Source organism: Oncorhynchus kisutch, linkage group LG24 (assembly GCF_002021735.2).
Source record: "Oncorhynchus kisutch isolate 150728-3 linkage group LG24, Okis_V2, whole genome shotgun sequence".
In the NCBI taxonomy this organism is placed as follows: Eukaryota; Metazoa; Chordata; class Actinopteri; order Salmoniformes; family Salmonidae; genus Oncorhynchus; species Oncorhynchus kisutch.
In genome coordinates this window covers 18205284-18226056 of record NC_034197.2, presented here as the reverse complement: position 1 = coordinate 18226056, position 20773 = coordinate 18205284, and the positions used below count along the sequence as shown (strand labels likewise).

The 20773-nt window shown below is 42.5% G+C and overlaps 1 protein-coding gene across 2 annotated transcripts in view; it reads left to right on the top strand.

The window, feature by feature from the left end:
• The first annotated feature begins 17170 nt into the window (after nucleotides 1-17170).
• LOC109869476 (beta-catenin-like protein 1) overlaps nucleotides 17171-20773 on the top strand; it is a 47203-nt gene continuing 43600 nt past the window's right edge. For both annotated transcript variants that reach the window (XM_020459656.2, XM_020459655.2), the window contains exon 1: nucleotides 17171-17312. In XM_020459656.2, the coding sequence (XP_020315245.1) occupies nucleotides 17283-17312 (30 nt within the window). In that variant the 5' untranslated portion in view covers nucleotides 17171-17282. The remainder of the gene's footprint in view (nucleotides 17313-20773) is intronic.

Below are 20773 nucleotides of genomic sequence, written 5' to 3'. Positions count from 1 at the left end.
GGCCATAGAGAGGCTTTTATTCGCTATTTTGGCCAAGGTGGGACTAGGGTGGGCATTATAGTTTCTTTATTTCTATGTTTTCTGTTTCTATGTTTTGGCCGGGTATGGTTCTCAATCAGGGACAGCTGTCTATCGTTGTCTTTGATTGGGAACACTTAGGCAGCCTGTTTTGCCACCTTAGTTGTGGGTAGTTGTCTGTGTTAGTGGCCTGTATAGCCCTAGTCAGCTTCACGGTCGTTTTTGGTGTTTCTTGTTTTGTTGGCAACATTCTTAATAAAGGATAATGTACACTCATCACGCTGCACCTTAGTCCGGTCATTTCCCTGACTACGTTCCTGACTGAACTACCCACCACAAACGGACCAAGCAGCGTGGTAAGGAGGACTGGACGTGGGAGGACATCCTGAATGGGAAAGGATCCTGGACGTGGGAGGAGATCCTGGCGGGGAAAGGATCGCCTGCCGTGGGAGCAGGTGGAAGCAGCGAGGAAGGCGGAGGCAGCGAGAAGAAGGGCCCAGGATTACACAGGGTTACGGCTGGCATGAAAGACCGGGAGGCCACTCCCCCAATTTTTTTGGGGGGGGCACACGCGGCGATTGGCTGAGTCAGGTTAGAGACCTGAGCCACCTCCTCGTGTTTACCATAGGGAGCGTGGTACTGGTGAGGCACTGTGTTATGCGGTGGAGCGCACAGTGTCTCCAGTGCGCGTTCACAGCCCGGTGCGCTACATTCCAGCTCCCTGCATCGGCCAGGCTAGAGTGGGCATCCAGCCAGGAAGGATGGTGCCGGCTCAGCGCATCTGGCCGCCAGTGCGTCTCTTATCTTTTTTTGGGGGGGGGCACACGCGGCGATTGGCTGAGTCAGGTTAGAGACCTGAGCCACCTCCTTGTGTTTACCATAGGGAGCGTGGTACTGGTGAGGCACTGTGTTATGCGGTGTGTTATGCGCACCAGGAAGGATGGTGCCGGCTCAGCGCATCTGGCCGCCAGTGCGTCTCTTCGGCCCAGGATATCCTGCGCCGGCTCTGCGCACTGTGTCTCCGGTGCGTCTGCACAGCCCAGTGCTCCTGTGCAGTGCCCCGCATTTGCCGGGCGAAGGTAACCATCCAGCCAGGATGGGTTGTGCAGGCTCTACGCTCGAGACCTCCAGTGCGCCTCCACGGCCCAGTGTATCCGGTACCGACTACAAGAACCAAGCCTCCAGTATGTCTCCCCAGCCTGGTAAGCCCTGTGGCAGCTCCACAGACCAGGCTGCCTATACGCCTCCTCACTCCAGTGATGATCCATGGCACGAAGCCTCCAGTGTTGATCCATGGCACGAAGCCTCCAATGATGATCCATGGCACGAAGCCTCCAATGATGATCCATGGCACGAAGCCTCCAGTGATGATCCATGGCCCGAAGCCTCCAGTGATGATCCATGGCACGAAGCCTCCGGTGATGATGCATGGCATAAAGCCTCCGGTGATGATCCATGGCCCGGAGCCTGCATTTAGGATCCATGGCACTGAGCCTCCAGCGACGATCCCCAAGAACCGGAGCCTGCAGCGACAGTCTCCAGTCCGGAGTCTCCAGCGACGGTCTCCAGTCCGGAGCCTCCAGCGATGGCCTCCAGTCCGGAGCCTCCAGCGACGGCCTCCAGTCCGGAATGTCATGCCCTAGGCCAGGGTGTGACTAGGGTGGGCATTCTAGTTTCTTTATTTCTATGTTTTCTGTTTCTATGTTTTGGCAGGGTATGGTTCTCAATCAGGGACAGCTGTCTCTCATTGTCTCTGATTGGGAATTATACTTAGGCAGCCTGTTTTGCCACCTTAGTTGTGGGTAGTTGTCTGTGTTAGTGGCCTGTATAGCCCTAATCAGCTTCACGTTCGTTTTTGGTGTTTCTTGTTTTGTTGGCGACATTCTTAATAAAGGATAATGTACACTCATCACGCTGCACCCTAGTCCGGTCATTTCCCTGACGATGTTTGTGACAAGCATGTACAGTACTAGTCAAACGTTTCGACACACCTACTAAGGGTTTTTCTTTATTTTTACTATTTTCTACATTCTACAATAACCAAAGAAGTGTCCTTGAGATTCTTCAAAGTAGCCACCCTTTGCCTAGACGACAGCTTTGCACATTTTTGGCTCTCTCAACCAGCTTCAAGAGGTAGTCACCTGAATGCATTTCAATTAACCCCTCTGGGATATGTGGGATACTAGCGTCCCACCTGGCCAAAAGCCAGTGAAAATGCAGAGCGCCAAATTCAAATAAATTACTATAAAATCAAACTTTCATGTAATCACACATGTAAGATACCCAATTAAAGCTACTCTTGTTGTGAATCCAGCCAACATATCAGATTTTAAAAAGGCTTTTCGGCGAAAGCAAACGATGCTATTATCTGAGGATAGTACCTCCGTAAACAAAGAGAGAATGTATATCAATGTATATCCAAAATGTCCATTTATTTGGCGCGTGTTTGATCCAGAAAAACACCGTTTCCAACTTGCGCAACGGGACTACAAAATATCTCAAAGGTTACCTGTAAACTTTGCCAAAACATTTCAAGCTACTTTTGTAATACAACATTAGGTATATTTTAACGTAAATAATCGATAAAATTGAAAATGGGATGATCTGTGTTCAATACAGGAGGAAAACAAACTGTAGCACGCTTTCTGGCCACGCGCCTCTAACAAACTACAAGTGACCCTCATTCTGAACAGGGCTACTTCTTCATTTCTCAAAGGAAGAACCTCAAACAATTTCTAAAGACTGTTGACATCCAGTGGAAATGGTAGGAACTGCAAGAAGGTCCCTTAGAAATCTGCATTCCCAATGAAAACCCATTAAAGAGAGAGTGACCTCAAAAGAAAAAATCTGAATGGTTTGTCCTCTTGGTTTCGCCTGCTAAATAAGTTCTGTTATACTCACAGACATGATTCAAACAGTTTTAGAAACTTCAGAGTGTTTCCTATCCGAATCTACTAATAATATGCATATTTATCTTCTGGGGATGAGTAGCAGGCAGTTGAATTTGGGCATGCATTTCATCCGGATGTGAAAATACTGACCCCTGTCACCAATAAGTTTTAACAAGTGTGCCTTGTTAAAAGTTCATGCGTTTGAGCCAATAAGTTGTGTTGTGACATGGTAAGGGTGGTATACAGAAGATAGCCCTATTTGGTAAATTACCAAGTCCATATTATGGCAAGAACAGCTCAAATAAGCAAAGAGATACAGCAGTCCATCATTACTTTAACATGAAGGTCAGTCAATGCGGAAAATATCATGAACTTTGAAAGTTTCTTCAAGTGCATCAAGCGCTATGATGGAACTGGCTCCCATGAGGACTGCCACAGGAAAGGAAGACCCTGAGTTAGAGTTAGAGTTACCAGCCTCAGAAATTGCAGCCCAAATAAATGCTTCACAGACTTCAAGTATCAGACACATCTCTACATCAACTGTTCAGAGGAGACTGCGTGAATCAGGATACCAATAAGAAGAAAAGATGCAGAGTAGGTGAACGAAGGATCTCTGCATGTGTTGTTCCCACTGTGAAGCATGGAGGAGGAGGTGTGATGGTGTGGTGGTGCTTTACTGGTGACACTGTCAGAAGGAAGATAGCGCCGATAGAGATGGAAGCTTCGCTTCTAGTCCTTAGAAAACTATGCAGTATTTAGATTTTTTTTGTCTTACAGTGAGGGGAAAAAATATTTGATCCCCTGCTGATTTTGTATGTTTGCCCACTGACAAAGAAATTATCAGTCTATAATTTTAATGGTAGGTTTATTTGAACAGTGAGAGACAGAATAACAACAACAAAAATCCAGAAAAACACATGTCAAAAATGTTACAAATTGATTTGCATTTTAATGAGGGATATAAGTATTTGACTCCTCTGAAAAACATGACTTAGTACTTGGTGGCAAAACCAAGTACTAAGTCATGTAGTTGGCCACCAGATTTGCACACATCTCAGGAGGGATTTTGTCCCACTTCTCTTTGCAGATCTTCCCAGATCTTCTCCAAGTCATTAAGGTTTCGAGGCTAACGTTTGGCAACTCGAACCTTCAGCTCCCTCCACAGATTTTCTATGGGATTAAGGTCTGGAGAGTGTGCTCCTAATCTCAGCTCGTTACCTGTATAAGGGAGCCAGAAATCTATCTGATTGAGAGGGGGTCAAATACTTATTTCCCTCATTAAAATGCAAATCAATTTATAACATTTTTGACATGCGTTCAAATAAACCTACCATTAAAATTATAGACTGATCATTTCTTTCTGATCATCTTTCTGATCATTTCTTTGTCAGTGGGCAAACGTACAAAATCAGCAGGGGATCAAATACTTTTTTCTTACATTGTTAGCCCAGAAAAACTTAAGTGTTATTACATACAGCCGGGAAGAACTATTGGATATCAGAGAGACGTCAATTTATCAGCACAACTAGCATACGACCAGGAATACAACTTTCCCAAAGTGGATCCTTTGTCTGCACCTCCCAGGGCATTTCAACTGATGCCAGAGGCCGACCCAAAACAACGCCGCCGGAGGAGAGGGTGCCGGAGTGGTCTTCTAGTGAGGCTTCAGATGCTTGCACACTACCCACCGCTCCAGAGTATATTACTCGCTAATGTCTAGTCCCTAGTTAACAAAGCCGACGAAATCAGGGCAAGAGTTGTTTTCCAAAGAGATATCCGGGATTGTAACATAATCTGTTTCACGGAAACATGTCTAGCTTGGGACATGCTCTCAGTGTCAGTACAGTCAACGGAATTTTCAATGCATCGCACCAACAGGAATAAACATCTCTCCGGTAAGAAGAAGGGTGGGGGTGTATGTTTCACGATTAATGACTCATTGTGTAATTGTAACAACATACAGGAACTCAAGTCCTTTTGTTCACCTGACCTAGAATTCCTCACAATCAAATGCTGACCATATTATCTCCCAAGAGAACTCTCCTTGGTTATCGTCACAGCTGTGTATATCCTCCCGCAATTGGATACCAAGACGGCCATCAAGGATCTTCACTGGACTTTATGCAAACTGGAAACCATATATCCCGAGGCTGCATTTATTGTAGCTGGGGATTTAACAAAGCTAATTTGAGAACAAGGCTACCTAATTTCTATCAGCATATCGATTGCAGTACACGAGCAAGCAACATGCTCGACCATTGCTACGCTCACTTCTGCGATGCATACAATGCTCTTCCCCGCCCTCCTTTTGGCAAATCTGACCATGACTCCATCTTGATGCTCCCCTACTATAGGTAAAAACTAAAACAGGAAGCGCCGTGCTTAGGTCTATCCAATGCTGGTCTGACCAATCGGATTCCACACTTCAAGATTACTTCGATCACATGGACTGGGATATGTTCCGGGGAGCCTCAGAGAACAACATTGACGTATACACTGACTCTGTGAGCGAGTTTTTAAAGAAGTGTATAGGAGATGTTGTACCCACTGTGACTATTAAAACCTTCCCTAACCAGAAACCGTGGATTGATTACAGCATTCGCGCAAAACTGAAAGCACGTACCACCATTTAATCATGGCAAGGCAACTGGGAATATGGCCAAATACAAACAGTGTAGTTATTCCCTCCGTAAAGCAATCAAACAAGCAAAGTGTCAGTATAGAGACAAAGTGGAGTCACAATTCAACGGCTCAAACACGAGATGTATGTGGCAGAGTCTACAGACAATCACGGATTACAAAAAGAAAAACAGGCCTGTCGTGGACATCGACATCTTGCTTCCAGACAAATGAAACAACTTCTTTGCACGCTTTGAGGACAATACAGTGCCACCGACACGGCCCGCTACCAAAGACTGTGGGCTCTCCTTCTCCGTGGCCGACGTGAGTAAAACATTTAAACGTGTTAACTCTTGTAAGGCTGCCAGCCCAGACGGCATCCCTAGCCGCGTCCTCAGAGCATGCGCAGACCAGCTGGTGGCTGTGTTTACAGACATATTCAATCAATCCTTATCCCAGTCTGCTGTCCCCATGTGCAAGATTGCCACCATTGTTCCTGTTCCCAAGAAAGCCAAGGCAACTGAACTAAATGACTATCGTCCCGTAGCACTCACTTATGTCATCATGAAGTGCTAGTCAAGACTAGTCAAGGATCATTTCACCTCCACCCTACCTGTCACCCTAGACCCACTTAAATTTGCTTACCGCCCCAATAGGTCCCCACACGATGCAATCGCCATCACACTGCACACTGCACACTGCCCTAACCCATCTGTACAAGAGGAATATCTATGTAAGAATGCTGTTCATTGACTACAGCATTCATCACCATAGTACCCTCCAAACTCGTCATTAAGCTTGAGTCCCTGGGTCTTGACCCCGCCCAGTGCAAGTGGGTCCTGGACTTCCTGATGGGCCGCCTCCAGGTGGTGAGGGTAGGAAACAACATCTCCACTCCGCTGCTCCTCAACACTGGGACCCCACAAGGGTGCGTTCTCAGCCCTCTCCTGTACTCCCTGTTCCCCAACGACTGCGTGGCCATGCACGCCTCCAACTTAATCATCAAGTTTGCAGACGACACAGCAGAGGTAGGCTTTATTACCAACCATGACGAGTCGGCCTACAGGGAGGAGGTGAGGGCCCTCAGAGTGTGGTGTCAGGAAAATAACCTCTCACTCAATGTCAGCAAAACAAAAGAGATGATGGTGGACTTCAGGAAACAGCAAAGGGAGCACCCCCCTATCCACATCGATGGGACAGCAGTGGAGAAGGTGGAAAGTTTTAAGTTCCTCTGTGTACATATCACCGACAAACTGAAATGGTCAACTCACACAGACAGTGTGGTAAAGTAGGCACAACAGTGCCTCTTCAACCTAAGGAGGCTGAAAAAATGTGGCTTGTCACCGAAAACCCTTACTAACTTTATAGGTGCACAATTGAGAGCATCCTGTCGGGCTGTATCATCGCCTGGTACGGCAACTGCACCGCCCAAAACCGCAAGGCTCTCCAGAGGGTGGTGCTGTCTGCACAACACATCACCAGGGGCAAACTACCTGCCCTCTAGGACACCTACAACACCCAATGTCACAGGAAGGCAAAAAAGACCATCAAGGACTTTAACCACCCGAGCCACTGCCTGTTCACCCTGCTTCCGTCCAGAAGGCGAGGTCAGTACAGGTGCGTCAAAGCTGTGACAGAGAGATTGAAAAACAGTTTCTATGTCAAGGCCATCAGATAGTTAAACAGCCATCACTAGCACAGAGAGGCAGCTGCCTACCTACAGACTTGAAATCATTGGACACTTTAATAAATGGAACACTAGTCACTAAAATAATGCCAGTTTAAGAGTGTTTACATCTATATACTGTATACTACACTATCTATTGCATCTTAGCCGCTCTGTCACTGCACATCCATATATTTTATGTTTATATATTCTTATCCCATTCCTTTACTAGATTGTGTGTATTAGGTTTTGTGGAATTTGTTAGATATTAGGTTTTATTGTGGAATAGATATTACCTGTTAGATACTGCTGCACTGTCAGATCTAGAAGAATAAGCATTTCACTACACTCGCAATAACATCTGCTAACCATGTGTGTGTGACCAATAAAATTGGATTTGATTTGATTTATTTAGAATTCAAGGCACACTTAACCAGCATGGCTACCACAGCATTCTGCAGCAATACGCCATCCCATCTGGTTTGGGCTTAGTGGGACTATCATTTGTTTTTCAACAGCACAATGACCCAACACACATCCAGGCTGTGTAAGCGTTATTTGACCAATAAGGAGAGTGATGGAGTGCTGCATCAGATGACCTGGTCTCCACAATCACCCGACCTCAACCCAATTGAGATGGTTTGGGATGAGTTGGACCGCAGAGTGAAGGAAAAGCAGTCAACAAGTGCTCAGCATATGTGGGAACTCCTTCAAGACTGATGGAAAAGCGTTCCAGGTGACGCTGGTTGAGAGAATGCCAAGAATGTGCAAAGCTGTCATCAAAGCAAAGGGTGACTACTTTGAAGAATCTAAAAGATAAAATATATTTTGATTCCATATGTGTTATTTCATAGTTGTGACGTCTTCACTATTATTCTACAATGTAGGAAATAGTAAAAAATAAAGAAATCATTAAATGAGTAGTTGCGTCCAAACTTTTGACTGGTACTGTATGTCCTAATATGTCCACCTACACCTGCTCTTCCTCCCTCCATACGCCTGTGGAGAGCTAATGAGATGTGGGCTAATTTACATGAAGGTCATGCACTCTTCAAAGCCCCATGACGGCAGGCAGTAAACCACAGTGGTCTGGTCACCATGGCCCTCACTTCAGCATTCTGATAGGGTCTGCAATTCTTTGTCAACATTTGATTTCAAGCTGCCTGGATCGTGCTCTCAGAGGAGGGGAGGTCACCTCAAGGCTCACATCAACAAAGAGGGCACCTTGCTGACTTTGTTTAGATTCACCAAAGACTCATGTTGTTTAATATATAATGCCGGTGATGCTTTAAAAATGCCATAAAATCTGAACTTTTAAGTGAACATGTATTTTAGACTTTTTGTGTTATCTGCCTCCATTAGTGTTACTTTTAATTCAAATGTAATTCTGGGTCTTATCAAGGTCTCACACCTGACTTTCTCAGCTCTGCTCCCGTGTGATTCCCATGTATCCAAGCCTACCATCCACCTCAAACCTGCTCCCTGGGCCCTGCAGCTGTTAGCACTGTGTTCACCCCTGACCTCTCACATCTGTTGAATTAGCTTCCTTACTATATAAGGGAGTGCTTTCAGTCTCAACACAATCATTTTACTGTTAGATTAATAGGGTGGCAGGTAGTTAAGTAGTTAGAGCATTGGGTCAGGAACAGAAAGGTCGCTGGTTTGAATACCCGAGTCGTGAAGCTGACAAATCTGTCTATGTGCCCTTGAACAAGGCACTTAACCCTAATTTGCTCCAGAGGCGCTGTGCTACTCTGCCTGACCCTGTAAAACAACACATTCCACTGCACCTATCCAGTGTATGTAACAGTAAAAACATGTTTTATATACACTGAACAAAAATAGAAATGTGAAGTGTTGGTTCCATGTTTCATGAGCTGAAATAAAATATCCCAGAAATGTTCCATACACACAAAAAGCTTATTTCTCTCCAAATCTGTGCACAAATTTGTTTTCATCCCTGTTAGTGAGCATTTCTCCTTTGCCAAGATAATCCATCCACCTGACAGATATGGCATATCAAGAAGCTGATTAAACAACATTATCATCACACAGGTGCACCTTGTACTGAGAACAATAGAAGGCCACCCTAAAATGTGCAGTTTTGTCATACAACACAATGTCACAGATGTCTCAAGTTTTGAGGGAGAGTGCAATTGGCATGCTGACTGCAGGAATGTCCACCAGAGCTGATGCCAGAGAGTTTAATGTTAATTTCTTTACCAAAGTAGTTTTAGAGAATTTGGCAGTACGTTCAACCGGCCTGAGAACCGCAGACCACGTGTATGGCATTGTGTGTATGAGAGGTTTGCTGATATCAAGGTTGTAAACAGATTGGTGACAGTGGGATTATGATATGGGCAGGCATAAGCTACAGACAATGAACACAATTGCATTTTATCTATGGCAATTTGAATACACAGAACAGGAGGCTGGTGGCACATTAATTGGGGAAAATGGGCTCGTGGTAATGACTGGAGCGGAATCAGTGGAATGGTATCAAATACATCAAACACTTCGTTCCAGACATTATTATGAGCCGTCCCCCCTCTCAGCAGCCTCCGCTGATGCATAGAGATATTGTGGCAAGATCCTGAGGCTCATTGTCGTGCCATTAGTTCGCCACCATAATATGTAACCTTCTATTTATTTAACTAAGCGTGTACACAATTCCTGGAAGCTGAAAATGTCCAAGTTCTTCTACGGCCTGCATTCTCACCAGACATGTCATTGATTGAGCATGTTTGGAATTCTCTGGATCGACGAGTACAACAGCATGTTCCAGTTCCCAACCAGAAACTTTGCACAGCCATTGAAGAGGAGTGGGACAACATTCCACAGGCCACAATCCACAGCCTGGTCAACTCTATGTGAAGGAGATGTGTCACGCTGCACGAGGCAAATGGTGGTCACACCAGATACTGATCCACGCCCCTACCTTTTATTTAAGGTATATGTGACCAAAAGATGCATATCTGTATTCCCAGTCATGTGAAATCCATAGATTAGGGCCTAATGAATTTATTTCAATTGACTGATTTCCTTATATGAACTGTAACGCAATAAAATCTTTGAAATTGTTGCATGTTGCGTTTATTTCTTTGTTCAGTATATATATTTTTTGCATACCTTAATAGAAAATGACTCAAGTAAAAGGGAAAGTCACCCAGTAAAATACTACTTGAGTAAAAGTCTAAAAGTATTTGGTTTTAAATATACTTAAGTATCAAAAGTAAATGTAAGTATCAAAATAAAAAGTAAAAGTATAAATAATTTCACATTCCTTATATTAAGCAATAGCCAGGGGCACACTCCAACACTCAGACATAATTCACAAACAAAGCATTTGCTTTTAGTGAGTCCGCCAGATCAGAGGCAGTAGGGATGACCAGGTATGTTCTCTTGATAAGTGTGTGAATTGGCACATTTGTCTGTCCTGCAGGGTATTCAAAATTGAACTAGTACTTTTGGAAGTCATGGAAAATGTATGGAGTAATAATTTGAAATACATAAGGTATTCAGGCTATCATAGCTATTTTCAATAGATGGTACCTTACCTCTATATTGTAATAGTGAATGTAATAGTGAATTAGAAGTCAAGGTTAAAAGGTAGACTGAGCATAATGACATGGCAGAAAGTAGGCTAAACTGTATAGTGGGTCAATTTCCACAACCACTAAGAGTGTAGAAGTGTGAGGCTCAACTTCTCTGCTGTTTTGGTGGCCTGGCTACCATGCTGTGAACAGCATGAAGGGAAAAGTCTTGCATCTCGCGTATCTCAATATCTGTGGTGCTGCTCTACCTTTAAGCTTTTTCAAAGCATGTTACAGTACGTATCCCTCTATCAAAATTTATGGTGAGGTATGCAAGTTCTGGTTCTGAGAGGCACTAATGGATGCAGACTTCCTCTCATGTCTGCCGCTCAGTCCCTGAATGCTTTGGGTTCATCATAGGAGTTTATTCAGAATTATTCATAGGGAATATTGAAGACTATGAAAATGTGATTTATAAGCATCACTTGTGCCTGAAATTACCACAAAACTGAAGTGTGTGTGTGAATGCATCTTTATGCAAGAGGTTCTGAAATGTTTTGTACACACAATTTTTGTATCCTGTATATGTCTTTAGGTGCCTGTATGTGAGTATGTGAGTGAGTGAGTATGTGAGTGTGTGTGTGTGTGTGTGTGTGTGCCCATTGGCTGCCCCAAGCACTGCACCTGGTCCTTTAGTGATCAACCAAAGCACAGACCTCCGTAGCATCGCAGTAAACATATTCGTTCCAATATAAAATTCATTAGCTTTCCCCTGTGTTACCGCAAGCCAGCCAACACTGCTGTGTTAGACACAGGAATCATGCAGCTCCTAACCTGCTCTGGATCGCAAAGAAGCATGCATCTGTCACTTCCGATTCATCCATGTTCATCAAAACAAATGTGAATGGACAGGAAGTATTCACTTATTCAAATTTGCTGAGACTGATTTGCTCTCAATGTAGATTTATTTCAGACTTTTTGCAACCACTGAGATGATAAGGAGATTCCTACATTCAACATAGGCTCCAGATTAAGATTGTTCTATTACGGCAACCCCCCTGTCCTTGTACACCTCATTTAAATATCCAACCTCTGTATGTTTACAGTATAGCTGGCAAACATATTTCAGCACAAGGCCACAAGGTCTAGTCTTGTCTGTATTTATTGATTCTGTATCATTGATACACTTTTTTCCCTATGGTTTAAGACCCCTTGATCCCTCGATTCACACACCCTGAATAATGTCACAAACTAACAGAAATATGTTTGCCAGCTATACTGTAAACATACAGAGGTTGGATATTTAAGTGAGGTGTGTAAGGATCTTAATTTGAGCCAGTTTGCTACAGCAGGAAAATAATCCTGCATCTACAGGAAATTAGAATTATTATGTGAATTATAACTAATGGACATTTACAGTGGCTTGCAAAATTATTCACCCCCCTGTAACGGCATTCCTCCTCCTCTTCTGAGGAGGAGAAGTGAGAAGGATCGGAGGACCAATGCGCAGCGTGGTAAGTGTCCATAACGTTTATTTAAAGACATAAACTGAACACTACAAAACAATAAACGTGAAACATGAACGAAACCGAAACAGTACCGTGTGGCAACAAACACACACATGGAAAACAAACACCCACAACTCAAAAGTAAAACCCAGGCTACCTAAGTATGATTCTCAGACAACTAACGACACCTGCCTCTGATTGAGAACCATACTAGGCCGAAACAGAAACCAAACATAGAAAAACAAACATAGACTGCCCACCCCAACTCACGCCCTGACAATACAAAATAAAGACAAAACAAAGGAAATAAAGGTCCGAACGTGACACCCCCTTGGCATTTTTTCCTGTTTTGTTGCCTTACAACCTGGAATTAAAATAGATTTATTTGTATTTTTTATAATTTGATTTACACAACATGCCTACCACTAGAAGATGCAAAATATTTTTTATTGTGAACCAACAAGAAATAAGACAAAACAACTGATAACTTGAGCATGCATAACTATTCACCCCCCAAAGTCAGGACTATGTAGAGCCACCTTTTGCAGCAATTACAGCTGCAAGTCTCTTTGGGTATGTCTCTATAAGCTTGGCACATCTAGCCACTGAGATTTTTGCCCCTTCTGCTCCAGCTCCTTCAAGTTGGATGGGTTCTGCTTGTGTACAGCAATCTTTAAGTCATACCACAGATTCTCAATTGGATTGAGGTCGGGTTTTGACTAGGCCATTCCAAGACATTTAAATGTTTCCCCTTAAACCACTCAATGTTGCTTTAGCAGTATGCTTAGGGTCATTGTCCTGCTGGAAGGTGAACCTCCGTCCCAGTCTCAAATCTCTGGAAGACTGAAACATGTTTCCCTCAAGAATTTCCCTGCATTAAGCTCCATCCATCATTCCTTCAATTCTGACCAGTTTCCCAGTCCCTGATGATGAAAAATGATCCCCACAGCATGATTCTGCCACTACCATGCGTCACTGGGAGGGTGTTCTGGGGGTGACGAGAAGTGTTGGGTTTTCACCAGACATAGCGTTTTCCTTGATGGCCAAAAAGCTCAAGTTTAGTCTCATCTGACCAGAGTGCCTTCTTCCATATGTTTGGAGAATCTCCCACATGCCTTTTGGCGAACACCAAATATGTTTGCTTATTTTTTTCTGGACACTCTTCCATAAAGCCCAGCTCTGTGGAGTGCGTGGCTTAAAGTGGTCCTATGGACAGATACTCCAGTCTCCCATGTGGAGCTTTGCAGGTCCTTCAGGGTTATCTTTGGTCTCTTTGTTGCCTCTCCGATTAATGCCCTCCTTGCCTGGTCTGTGAGTTTTGGTGGACAGCCCTTTCTTGGCAGGTTTGTTGTGGTGCCATATTCTTTCCATTTTTTAATACTGGATTTAATGGTGCTCTGTGGAATGTTCAAAGTGTCTGATATTTTTATATAAGCCAACCCTGATCTGTACTTCTCCACAACTTTGTCCCTGACCTGTTTGGAGATTTCCTTGGTCTTCATAGTGCCGCTTGCTTGGTGGTGCCCCTTGCTTAGTGGTGTTGCAGACTCTGGGGCCTTTCAGAACAGCTGTATATATACTGAGATCATGTGACAGATCATGTGACACAGATTGCACACAGGTGGACTTTATTTAACTAATTAGGTAACTTCTGAAGGTAATTCGTTGCACCAGATCTTATTTAGGGGCTTCATAGCAAAGGGGTATACATACGTACTCACCACTTTTCAGTTTTTTATTTTTTAGAATTTTTTGAAACAAGTTTTATTTTTTTATTTTTTTTTCACTTCACCAATTTGGACTATTTTGTGTCCATTACGTTTTTATGTGGAAATTACTAATTTCAGAAGCCTTTTTAAACCTCAAATGCATTGCAGGAAAATTATCAAATTAGGATCCTACACCTGTATAGGTCCACATTTATTATTAAAGAAGATATATGTTTTAACCTTTATTTAAGTAGGTACAACACTTATGAACACCAATTGTTTTGTGGAGGGAAACATGTGTGTGGTGGAAATATCTCAGAAGAAATTATGCAATTAATTTGATTGCACCATGTGACTCATGGGCCAAACAATGCTTTGTATTTCACAAAGTCAGGCCACCATATCCCCCTGATGTTAAATAATGAAGTCACAGTGTGGAGCCCGGCACACTCAGCGTAGCTGCTCTGCTGCGATGCAATCACTGGCGACCTCTGCAGATTAGTGTAATCAGCTCTCACAGCTTGTGTGAAATTATATTGCTCCGAATGAAAGGAAACGGATGGAATTCAATGGAAAGGATCCAGCGGCACAGCCCAAATACATTGGGGGGAAGAGATGTCATTAACACAGTGAGCAGACACTGTGTGAAAAGCCCAGCATCTTCAGGGATCATGGTACAAGTTAATTTAATTCTGTTGAACAGTGGAGATTCATGGTGGCTTTGGGGTTCAGCAGGAGGAAACAAGAGTTGATTGATTTAAAGATTTTTGAAAAAAACTTTTTGGCAAATGGTCCTTGAAAGTCATTGCTCACATGATGACTGCACTGCAGCTGAACAGACATGAGGAAACCTGTCATCTGTGACATCTTCTGTTTTATGTTTTACAGTACCTGCCTTTCACTGACTCCTCAGGCATGCATGCCTAATGGTACTGACAAGGTCTTTTTTTTACCTTAAGTTTACATATTCCTATATAATACTTGCAGTGGTGGCAGGTGGCACTTTAAATGGGGAGGACAGGCAAATATTGTCTGGAACAGAATTAATGGAATGGTCTCAAACACATCAAACACCTGGCTTCCATGTGTTTGATACCATTCCATTCACTTTATTCCATTCATTTTTATGAAATGTCCTTCCTTCACCAGCCTCCTCTACTAGTACTTGTATTCACATCCAATGTGCGTCATGTCTTTGTTGTATAGAGGAGCTGAATATGAACAAATTTTGAAGCAGACATCACGTTCTGATAAGGCTTTCCTCCTGTCAGGGATCCCTTTGCAGATGGTTGTTGATTAACATTGTTGTCAAAGCCACTGTTAGGAATATGCTCCTGCATGTTGATTTGAATGCCATAAGGACAAAGTAGAGGAAACTGTAACCAGTAACCACATCTTATGTTGATTAAAGGAAGACTCAGTGATATGACGTAGATGCAGAAAGTAAACCGCATAGTGGGCCAATTTCCATATCAACTAAGAGCATTGAAACGCGAGGCTTAACTTCTCCTGTTTTGTCCTGTGGCTCCCACGCTGTAACAGTGTGAAGCGAACCCATGCACATGCACAGATGTGTGACTGTGCAAGAGTGAAGACTTGCATCTCGCTCATCTCAATATCTGCGGTGCTGCTTGTGGCAATTTAATTTTCACTGAGTGTACCTTTAATATAATACAGCTCAGTTATAGGCTTTCCTATACACTTTCCTTGTCCATCTTTGTGTTAAGGAACAGGTTAACGTCTTTAAAACAATAGTTGATGTTGTATCTGTGTATTAAAGATTAAACAAGTTTTTGACTGCAGTTAATGAAGTTTTAAGTCTGGAGGAGGATAGAGAGTTTTTAATAGCACCACAGCTGGCCTTGTTTTATTGCTTTAGGAGGGAGGTAATAGAAAAACTACAACAACCAGAGGGCCATAAAAATCGTTGGTAATTAAGTCTCTGGGTAATTATTTTCAGCCAAACATTAATTTTACAGGTTTAATAGATGTTCCAATGGTTTCCAGGGCCAAGTGCCTTGGGCCTGGTTTGTAATGCAGTACCATTAATCATGGGTTCTTTCTCAGAATTTAAGTCTTCATAATAACAGTAACAATGTTCTCTTATGTCTCCGCAGGAAAGTTTCAACCAAGCAAAACACCCAGACAGGACAAAGTAATATAGCCATGGAGAACATTAAAATAACAATTGTGGACTCCTTGAAATGGAAAAAGCCTACATTAAATTTAGCATTACCACACACTGCTCATCATTCACGTCCGCCAAGGTTATGAGAGATGTCACCTCCAGCAGATTTCTTGGAGCCTTTATGGTATATTTTCCATCTCAAACACAGCATGTGTAGTGTGAGGTAAGACAGATTTTAATTACCTACATAGCAGGGGGTTTTGGAGACACTGCTGACCGTTGACCATAGCCACTCACACTTTTCTCCTTCTTTGTTTATTAACACCTGTTTATCAACACCCTGCTTGGCTTTTATACAGTAGGGTCATCTTCACTGGATTGGTAAGAACAACCATATTTTCCATCAATTGTAACAGCGTCATGAAGTGTGAGTATTTTGGATTGCCAAAGTGCTTGTGTTTTCTAACTTAGAATTTTACTGCCCGTCTCCAATCTTTTCCCTTGTGTTGCTAGCATCGCAAGCTTGACTGATTTACAATGGCCTCCTGTTTGGATATTGTTGCTATTGCACTACTGTCACAGATCGCTGGTCACAGTGAAGAGTGACAACATGGAGGCCCCTGCCAGACAACACTCATAAATCCCGAATGATGCAGATTGAAAAGGTGGTTTTCTGCTTGTCTCACATGCAGCCTTGCGCTGAATCTTTATTTCTCTTTTATTTTTATTTTACAGACACTCTACAAGGCTGTATAGAGAGTATTTGTGTGTGACTGTGTGCGTGTGTTGCATCATGCCATAGTTGCTCTGTAATTATTTTTTAATCAATAACAGTATTATGATTATGCAATTACAATGCTGCAAATCCTGAAAATAAAATAAAGAAGTCCTGTAAAAGTTACCACCTGCATAATTATTGTATAACAATAAATGTAAATTCAATCTCACTCTATAGTATCTGTGCAACTTGTAAAGTGAACAGGAAAACGTGTTACCTTTTAATTTATGGGGACCTACAGCTAAGGTCCTTGGAATGTCAAGTCCCCATCACAGTTCCTCAAAGAAAGTCTCCTCTTCAGAATATCACGACAACGAAGTGCTTTACGGTAACATTTGCTGTTTTAAGTTTGTAGCGGGACATTGCGAGGCTGACATAGCCACTATTCATTGTTGGTAACTGTAACGTTTGCCCGAAACTTAACATTTCGTCATGGACGTAGGCGAGCTACTGAATTATCAGGTAATTAGCTGGTTAGACATATCCTAGCTAGCTAACTTACCGGTAACGTTAGTTAGCTAGCAAAATAAGGGTGCTGTAAACAGCGTATTTGACTCTAGCCCTATAGTTACGTTGTTTGCTAACGTTATTGGCTAAAATGATTGGTATTTAGCGAATAAACCAAGTTCGCTTAGCTAGTTAACGTTGTGACAAATTTAAGGAGTTGGCTATGATGTCAAGTTAGCCTAAAAAACGTTAGCACATACAGTTAACAAGTTACTGTAGCTAACTAACTACAGTATCTAGCTAAGCTAAGCTATCTTGTGATACAAACACTTGCCAAACTTAGCTCAGCTGAAGATATTTGCTATTTTTTCTATTTGTGGCTCAGCCTTGTTAGCTAAAGTAATGTTGCTTTCGTGGAATGTAATTTCTTGAGCACACTACATGACCAAACGTATGTGGACACCTGCGAACATCCCATTTCAAAATAATGGGCATTAATATGGTGTTGTATAGGCTTGAGGTCGGGACTCAGCGCATGCCAGTCAAGTTCTTCCACACTGATCTCAACAATCCATTTCTGCATGTACCTCGATTTGTGCACGGGGGCATTTTCATGCTGAAACAGGAAAGGGAATTCCCCAAACTGTTGCCACAAAGTTGTAAGCACAGAATCATCTAGAATGTCATTGCGTGCCTTAGAGTTAAGATTTCCCTTCACTGGAACTAAGGGGCCTAAATTATGAACAAGCAGCCCCAGATCAATATTTCTCCTTCACCAAAACTTTACAGTTGGCACTATGCATTGGGGCAGGTACAGTGGCTTGCGAAAGTATTCACCCCACCTTGGCATTTTTTTTTTCCATTTCAATTTGGACTATTTTGTATCTGTCTATTACATGAAATCCAAATGAAAATCCATTTAAATTACAGGTTGTAGTGCAACCTGTGCAATACTTTTGCAAGGCACTGTAGTGTTTTCCTGGCATCCGCCAAACCCAGATTCATCCGTCGGACTGCCAGATGGTGAAGCGTGATTCATCACTCCAGAAAACTTGTTTCCAATGGTGGTGAGCTTTAAACCACTCCTGCTGACGCTTGGCATTGCATGTGGTGATCTTAGGCTCGTGTGCACCTAATCGGCCACGGAAACCCATTTCGTGACGCCCCCAACATACAGTTCTTGTACTGACGTTGCTTCCAGGGGCTTCCATGGGCAGTTTGGAACTCGGTAGTGAGTGTTACAACCGAGGACAGAAGATTTTTACATGCTTTAGAATAGAGGTCGACCGATTATGATTTTTCAACGCCGATACCGATTATTGAGGACCATGAAAGCCGATACCGATTAATCGGCTGATTAAATAAAATAAAAATATATATATATACATTACATTACATTTTTTTTGTAATAATGACAATTACAACAATACTGGATGAACACTTATTTTAACTTAATATAATACATCAATAAAATCCATTTAGCCTCAAGTAAATAATGAAACATGTTTAAATAATGCAAAAACAAAGTGTTGGAGAAGAAAGTAAAAGTGCAATATGTTCCATGTAAGAAAGCTAATGTTTCAGTTCCTTGCTCATGAGAACATATGAAAGCTGGTGGTTCCTTTTAACATGAGTCTTCAATATTCCCAGGTAAGAAGTTTTAGGTTGTAGTTATTATAGGACTATGTCCCTCTATACCATTTGTATTTCATTAACCTTTGAATATTGGATGTTCTTATAGGCACTTTAGTATTGCCAGTGTAACAGTATAGCTTCCGTCCCTCTCCTCGCTCCTCCCTGGGCTCGAACCAGCAACAAAACGACAATTATCGCGCGCTAACTAGCTAGCCATTTCACTTCGGTTACACGAGCCTCATCTCGGGAGTTGATAGGCTTGAAGTCATAAACAGCGCAATGCTTGACGCACAACGAAGAGCTGCTGGCAAAACGCACAAAAGTGCTGTTTGAATGAATGTTTACGCGCCTGCTTCTGCCTACCACCTCTCAGTCAGATACTTGTATGCTCAATCAGATTATATGCAACGCAGGACATGCTAGATAATCTAGTAATATCATCAACCATGTGTAGTTAACTAGTGATTATGATTGATTGTTTTTTATAAGATACATTTAATGCTAGCTAGCAATTTACCTTGGTTTACTGCATTCGCGTAACAGTCTCCTTGTGGAATGCAACGAGAGAGAGGCAGGTCGTTATTGCGTTGGACTAGTTTAAAACAATATATAATATGTTTATTATTTTACAATAAAAAATCTAATAAAAAAGACAGCAACACTAACAATGACATTCATTGTCCTGTTGAATGGGATGGACCATTTAGAGGACAAAACAAAACTTACACATACACAAAATAAAACTAAATCCTATTAGGTGGTACATGTATATGAAGACAGCATATAGTCATTACAAGCAGTGTAGTTAAGCCAAAAATAAATATTGAGTGGAGTACAGCACAGAGTAGCAGCAGATCGTCAACCCAGTTATGAAGCGGGACTAGACCATTTATCCAGTATCGGCTGCCACATTTTGTAAAACATTGGACTTCTATTGGAGGTATTGTATTGAATCTTTTCCATATGTATTACATTCCCTAAATCCCGTAACTACATTTCAAAGGTAGGTACAGTCTCCAGTTTCCAAAATTGCAATATAAGCCTTTTGGCTAATAGAGTACAAAGAGAGACAGCTTTCCCTTCGTGGTTATTCCCATCAACTGTACCAAACAGAGCGGTCAATGGGTCTGGGGCTAGAACTCTATCAAAGGCTCTAGATAAATAATGAAAAATGAGAGCCCAGTAAACATGTAACTTAGGACATGTCCAGAGTAAGTGGGTCAACGTCCTCTTCCTGCTTGCACCTCTCACACAGTGGTGAGGTGTCCGGGAATATTTTATGCAGTTTTACTTTTGAGTAATGTAACCTGTGTATCACCTTAAACTGTACAAGGTTGTGTCTGGCATTCACTGAACTGTGGTTTATATTCCTGAGAGCTTCTACCCAGTCCTCATCTGAGATTTTTGTTCCCAAGCCCTTTTAATGGTGTCTGTGGATACCTCTATGAGGGCCTGTAGCACATCATACAGTCTAGAGACCGACCCTTTTGAATGGGGTTTGACAAGGATCAAGCTATCTAATGTAGGACTACATGCCATACTGTGGGATATGTGTCCTTACGAAATTCCTGATTTGGAGGTATCTGAAAAAATGTGTTGTTGGCATGTTGAACTTTCCCTGTAATTGTTGAAATGAAGCTAACTGACCATCTATGTATAGATTACCAATTGTTGTGAGCCCCACTGTGAAAACACCACATCATCCAATGCGGGGTGGAAAGCATGATTCAGGCAAATCGGGCTGTCAATGTATACAGTGGGTATGTTAAGAAAATACCTAATCTGTTTCCAGATCCTAAGCGTATGACAAATGACTGGGTTAGAGTCATAAGTGGATTTTT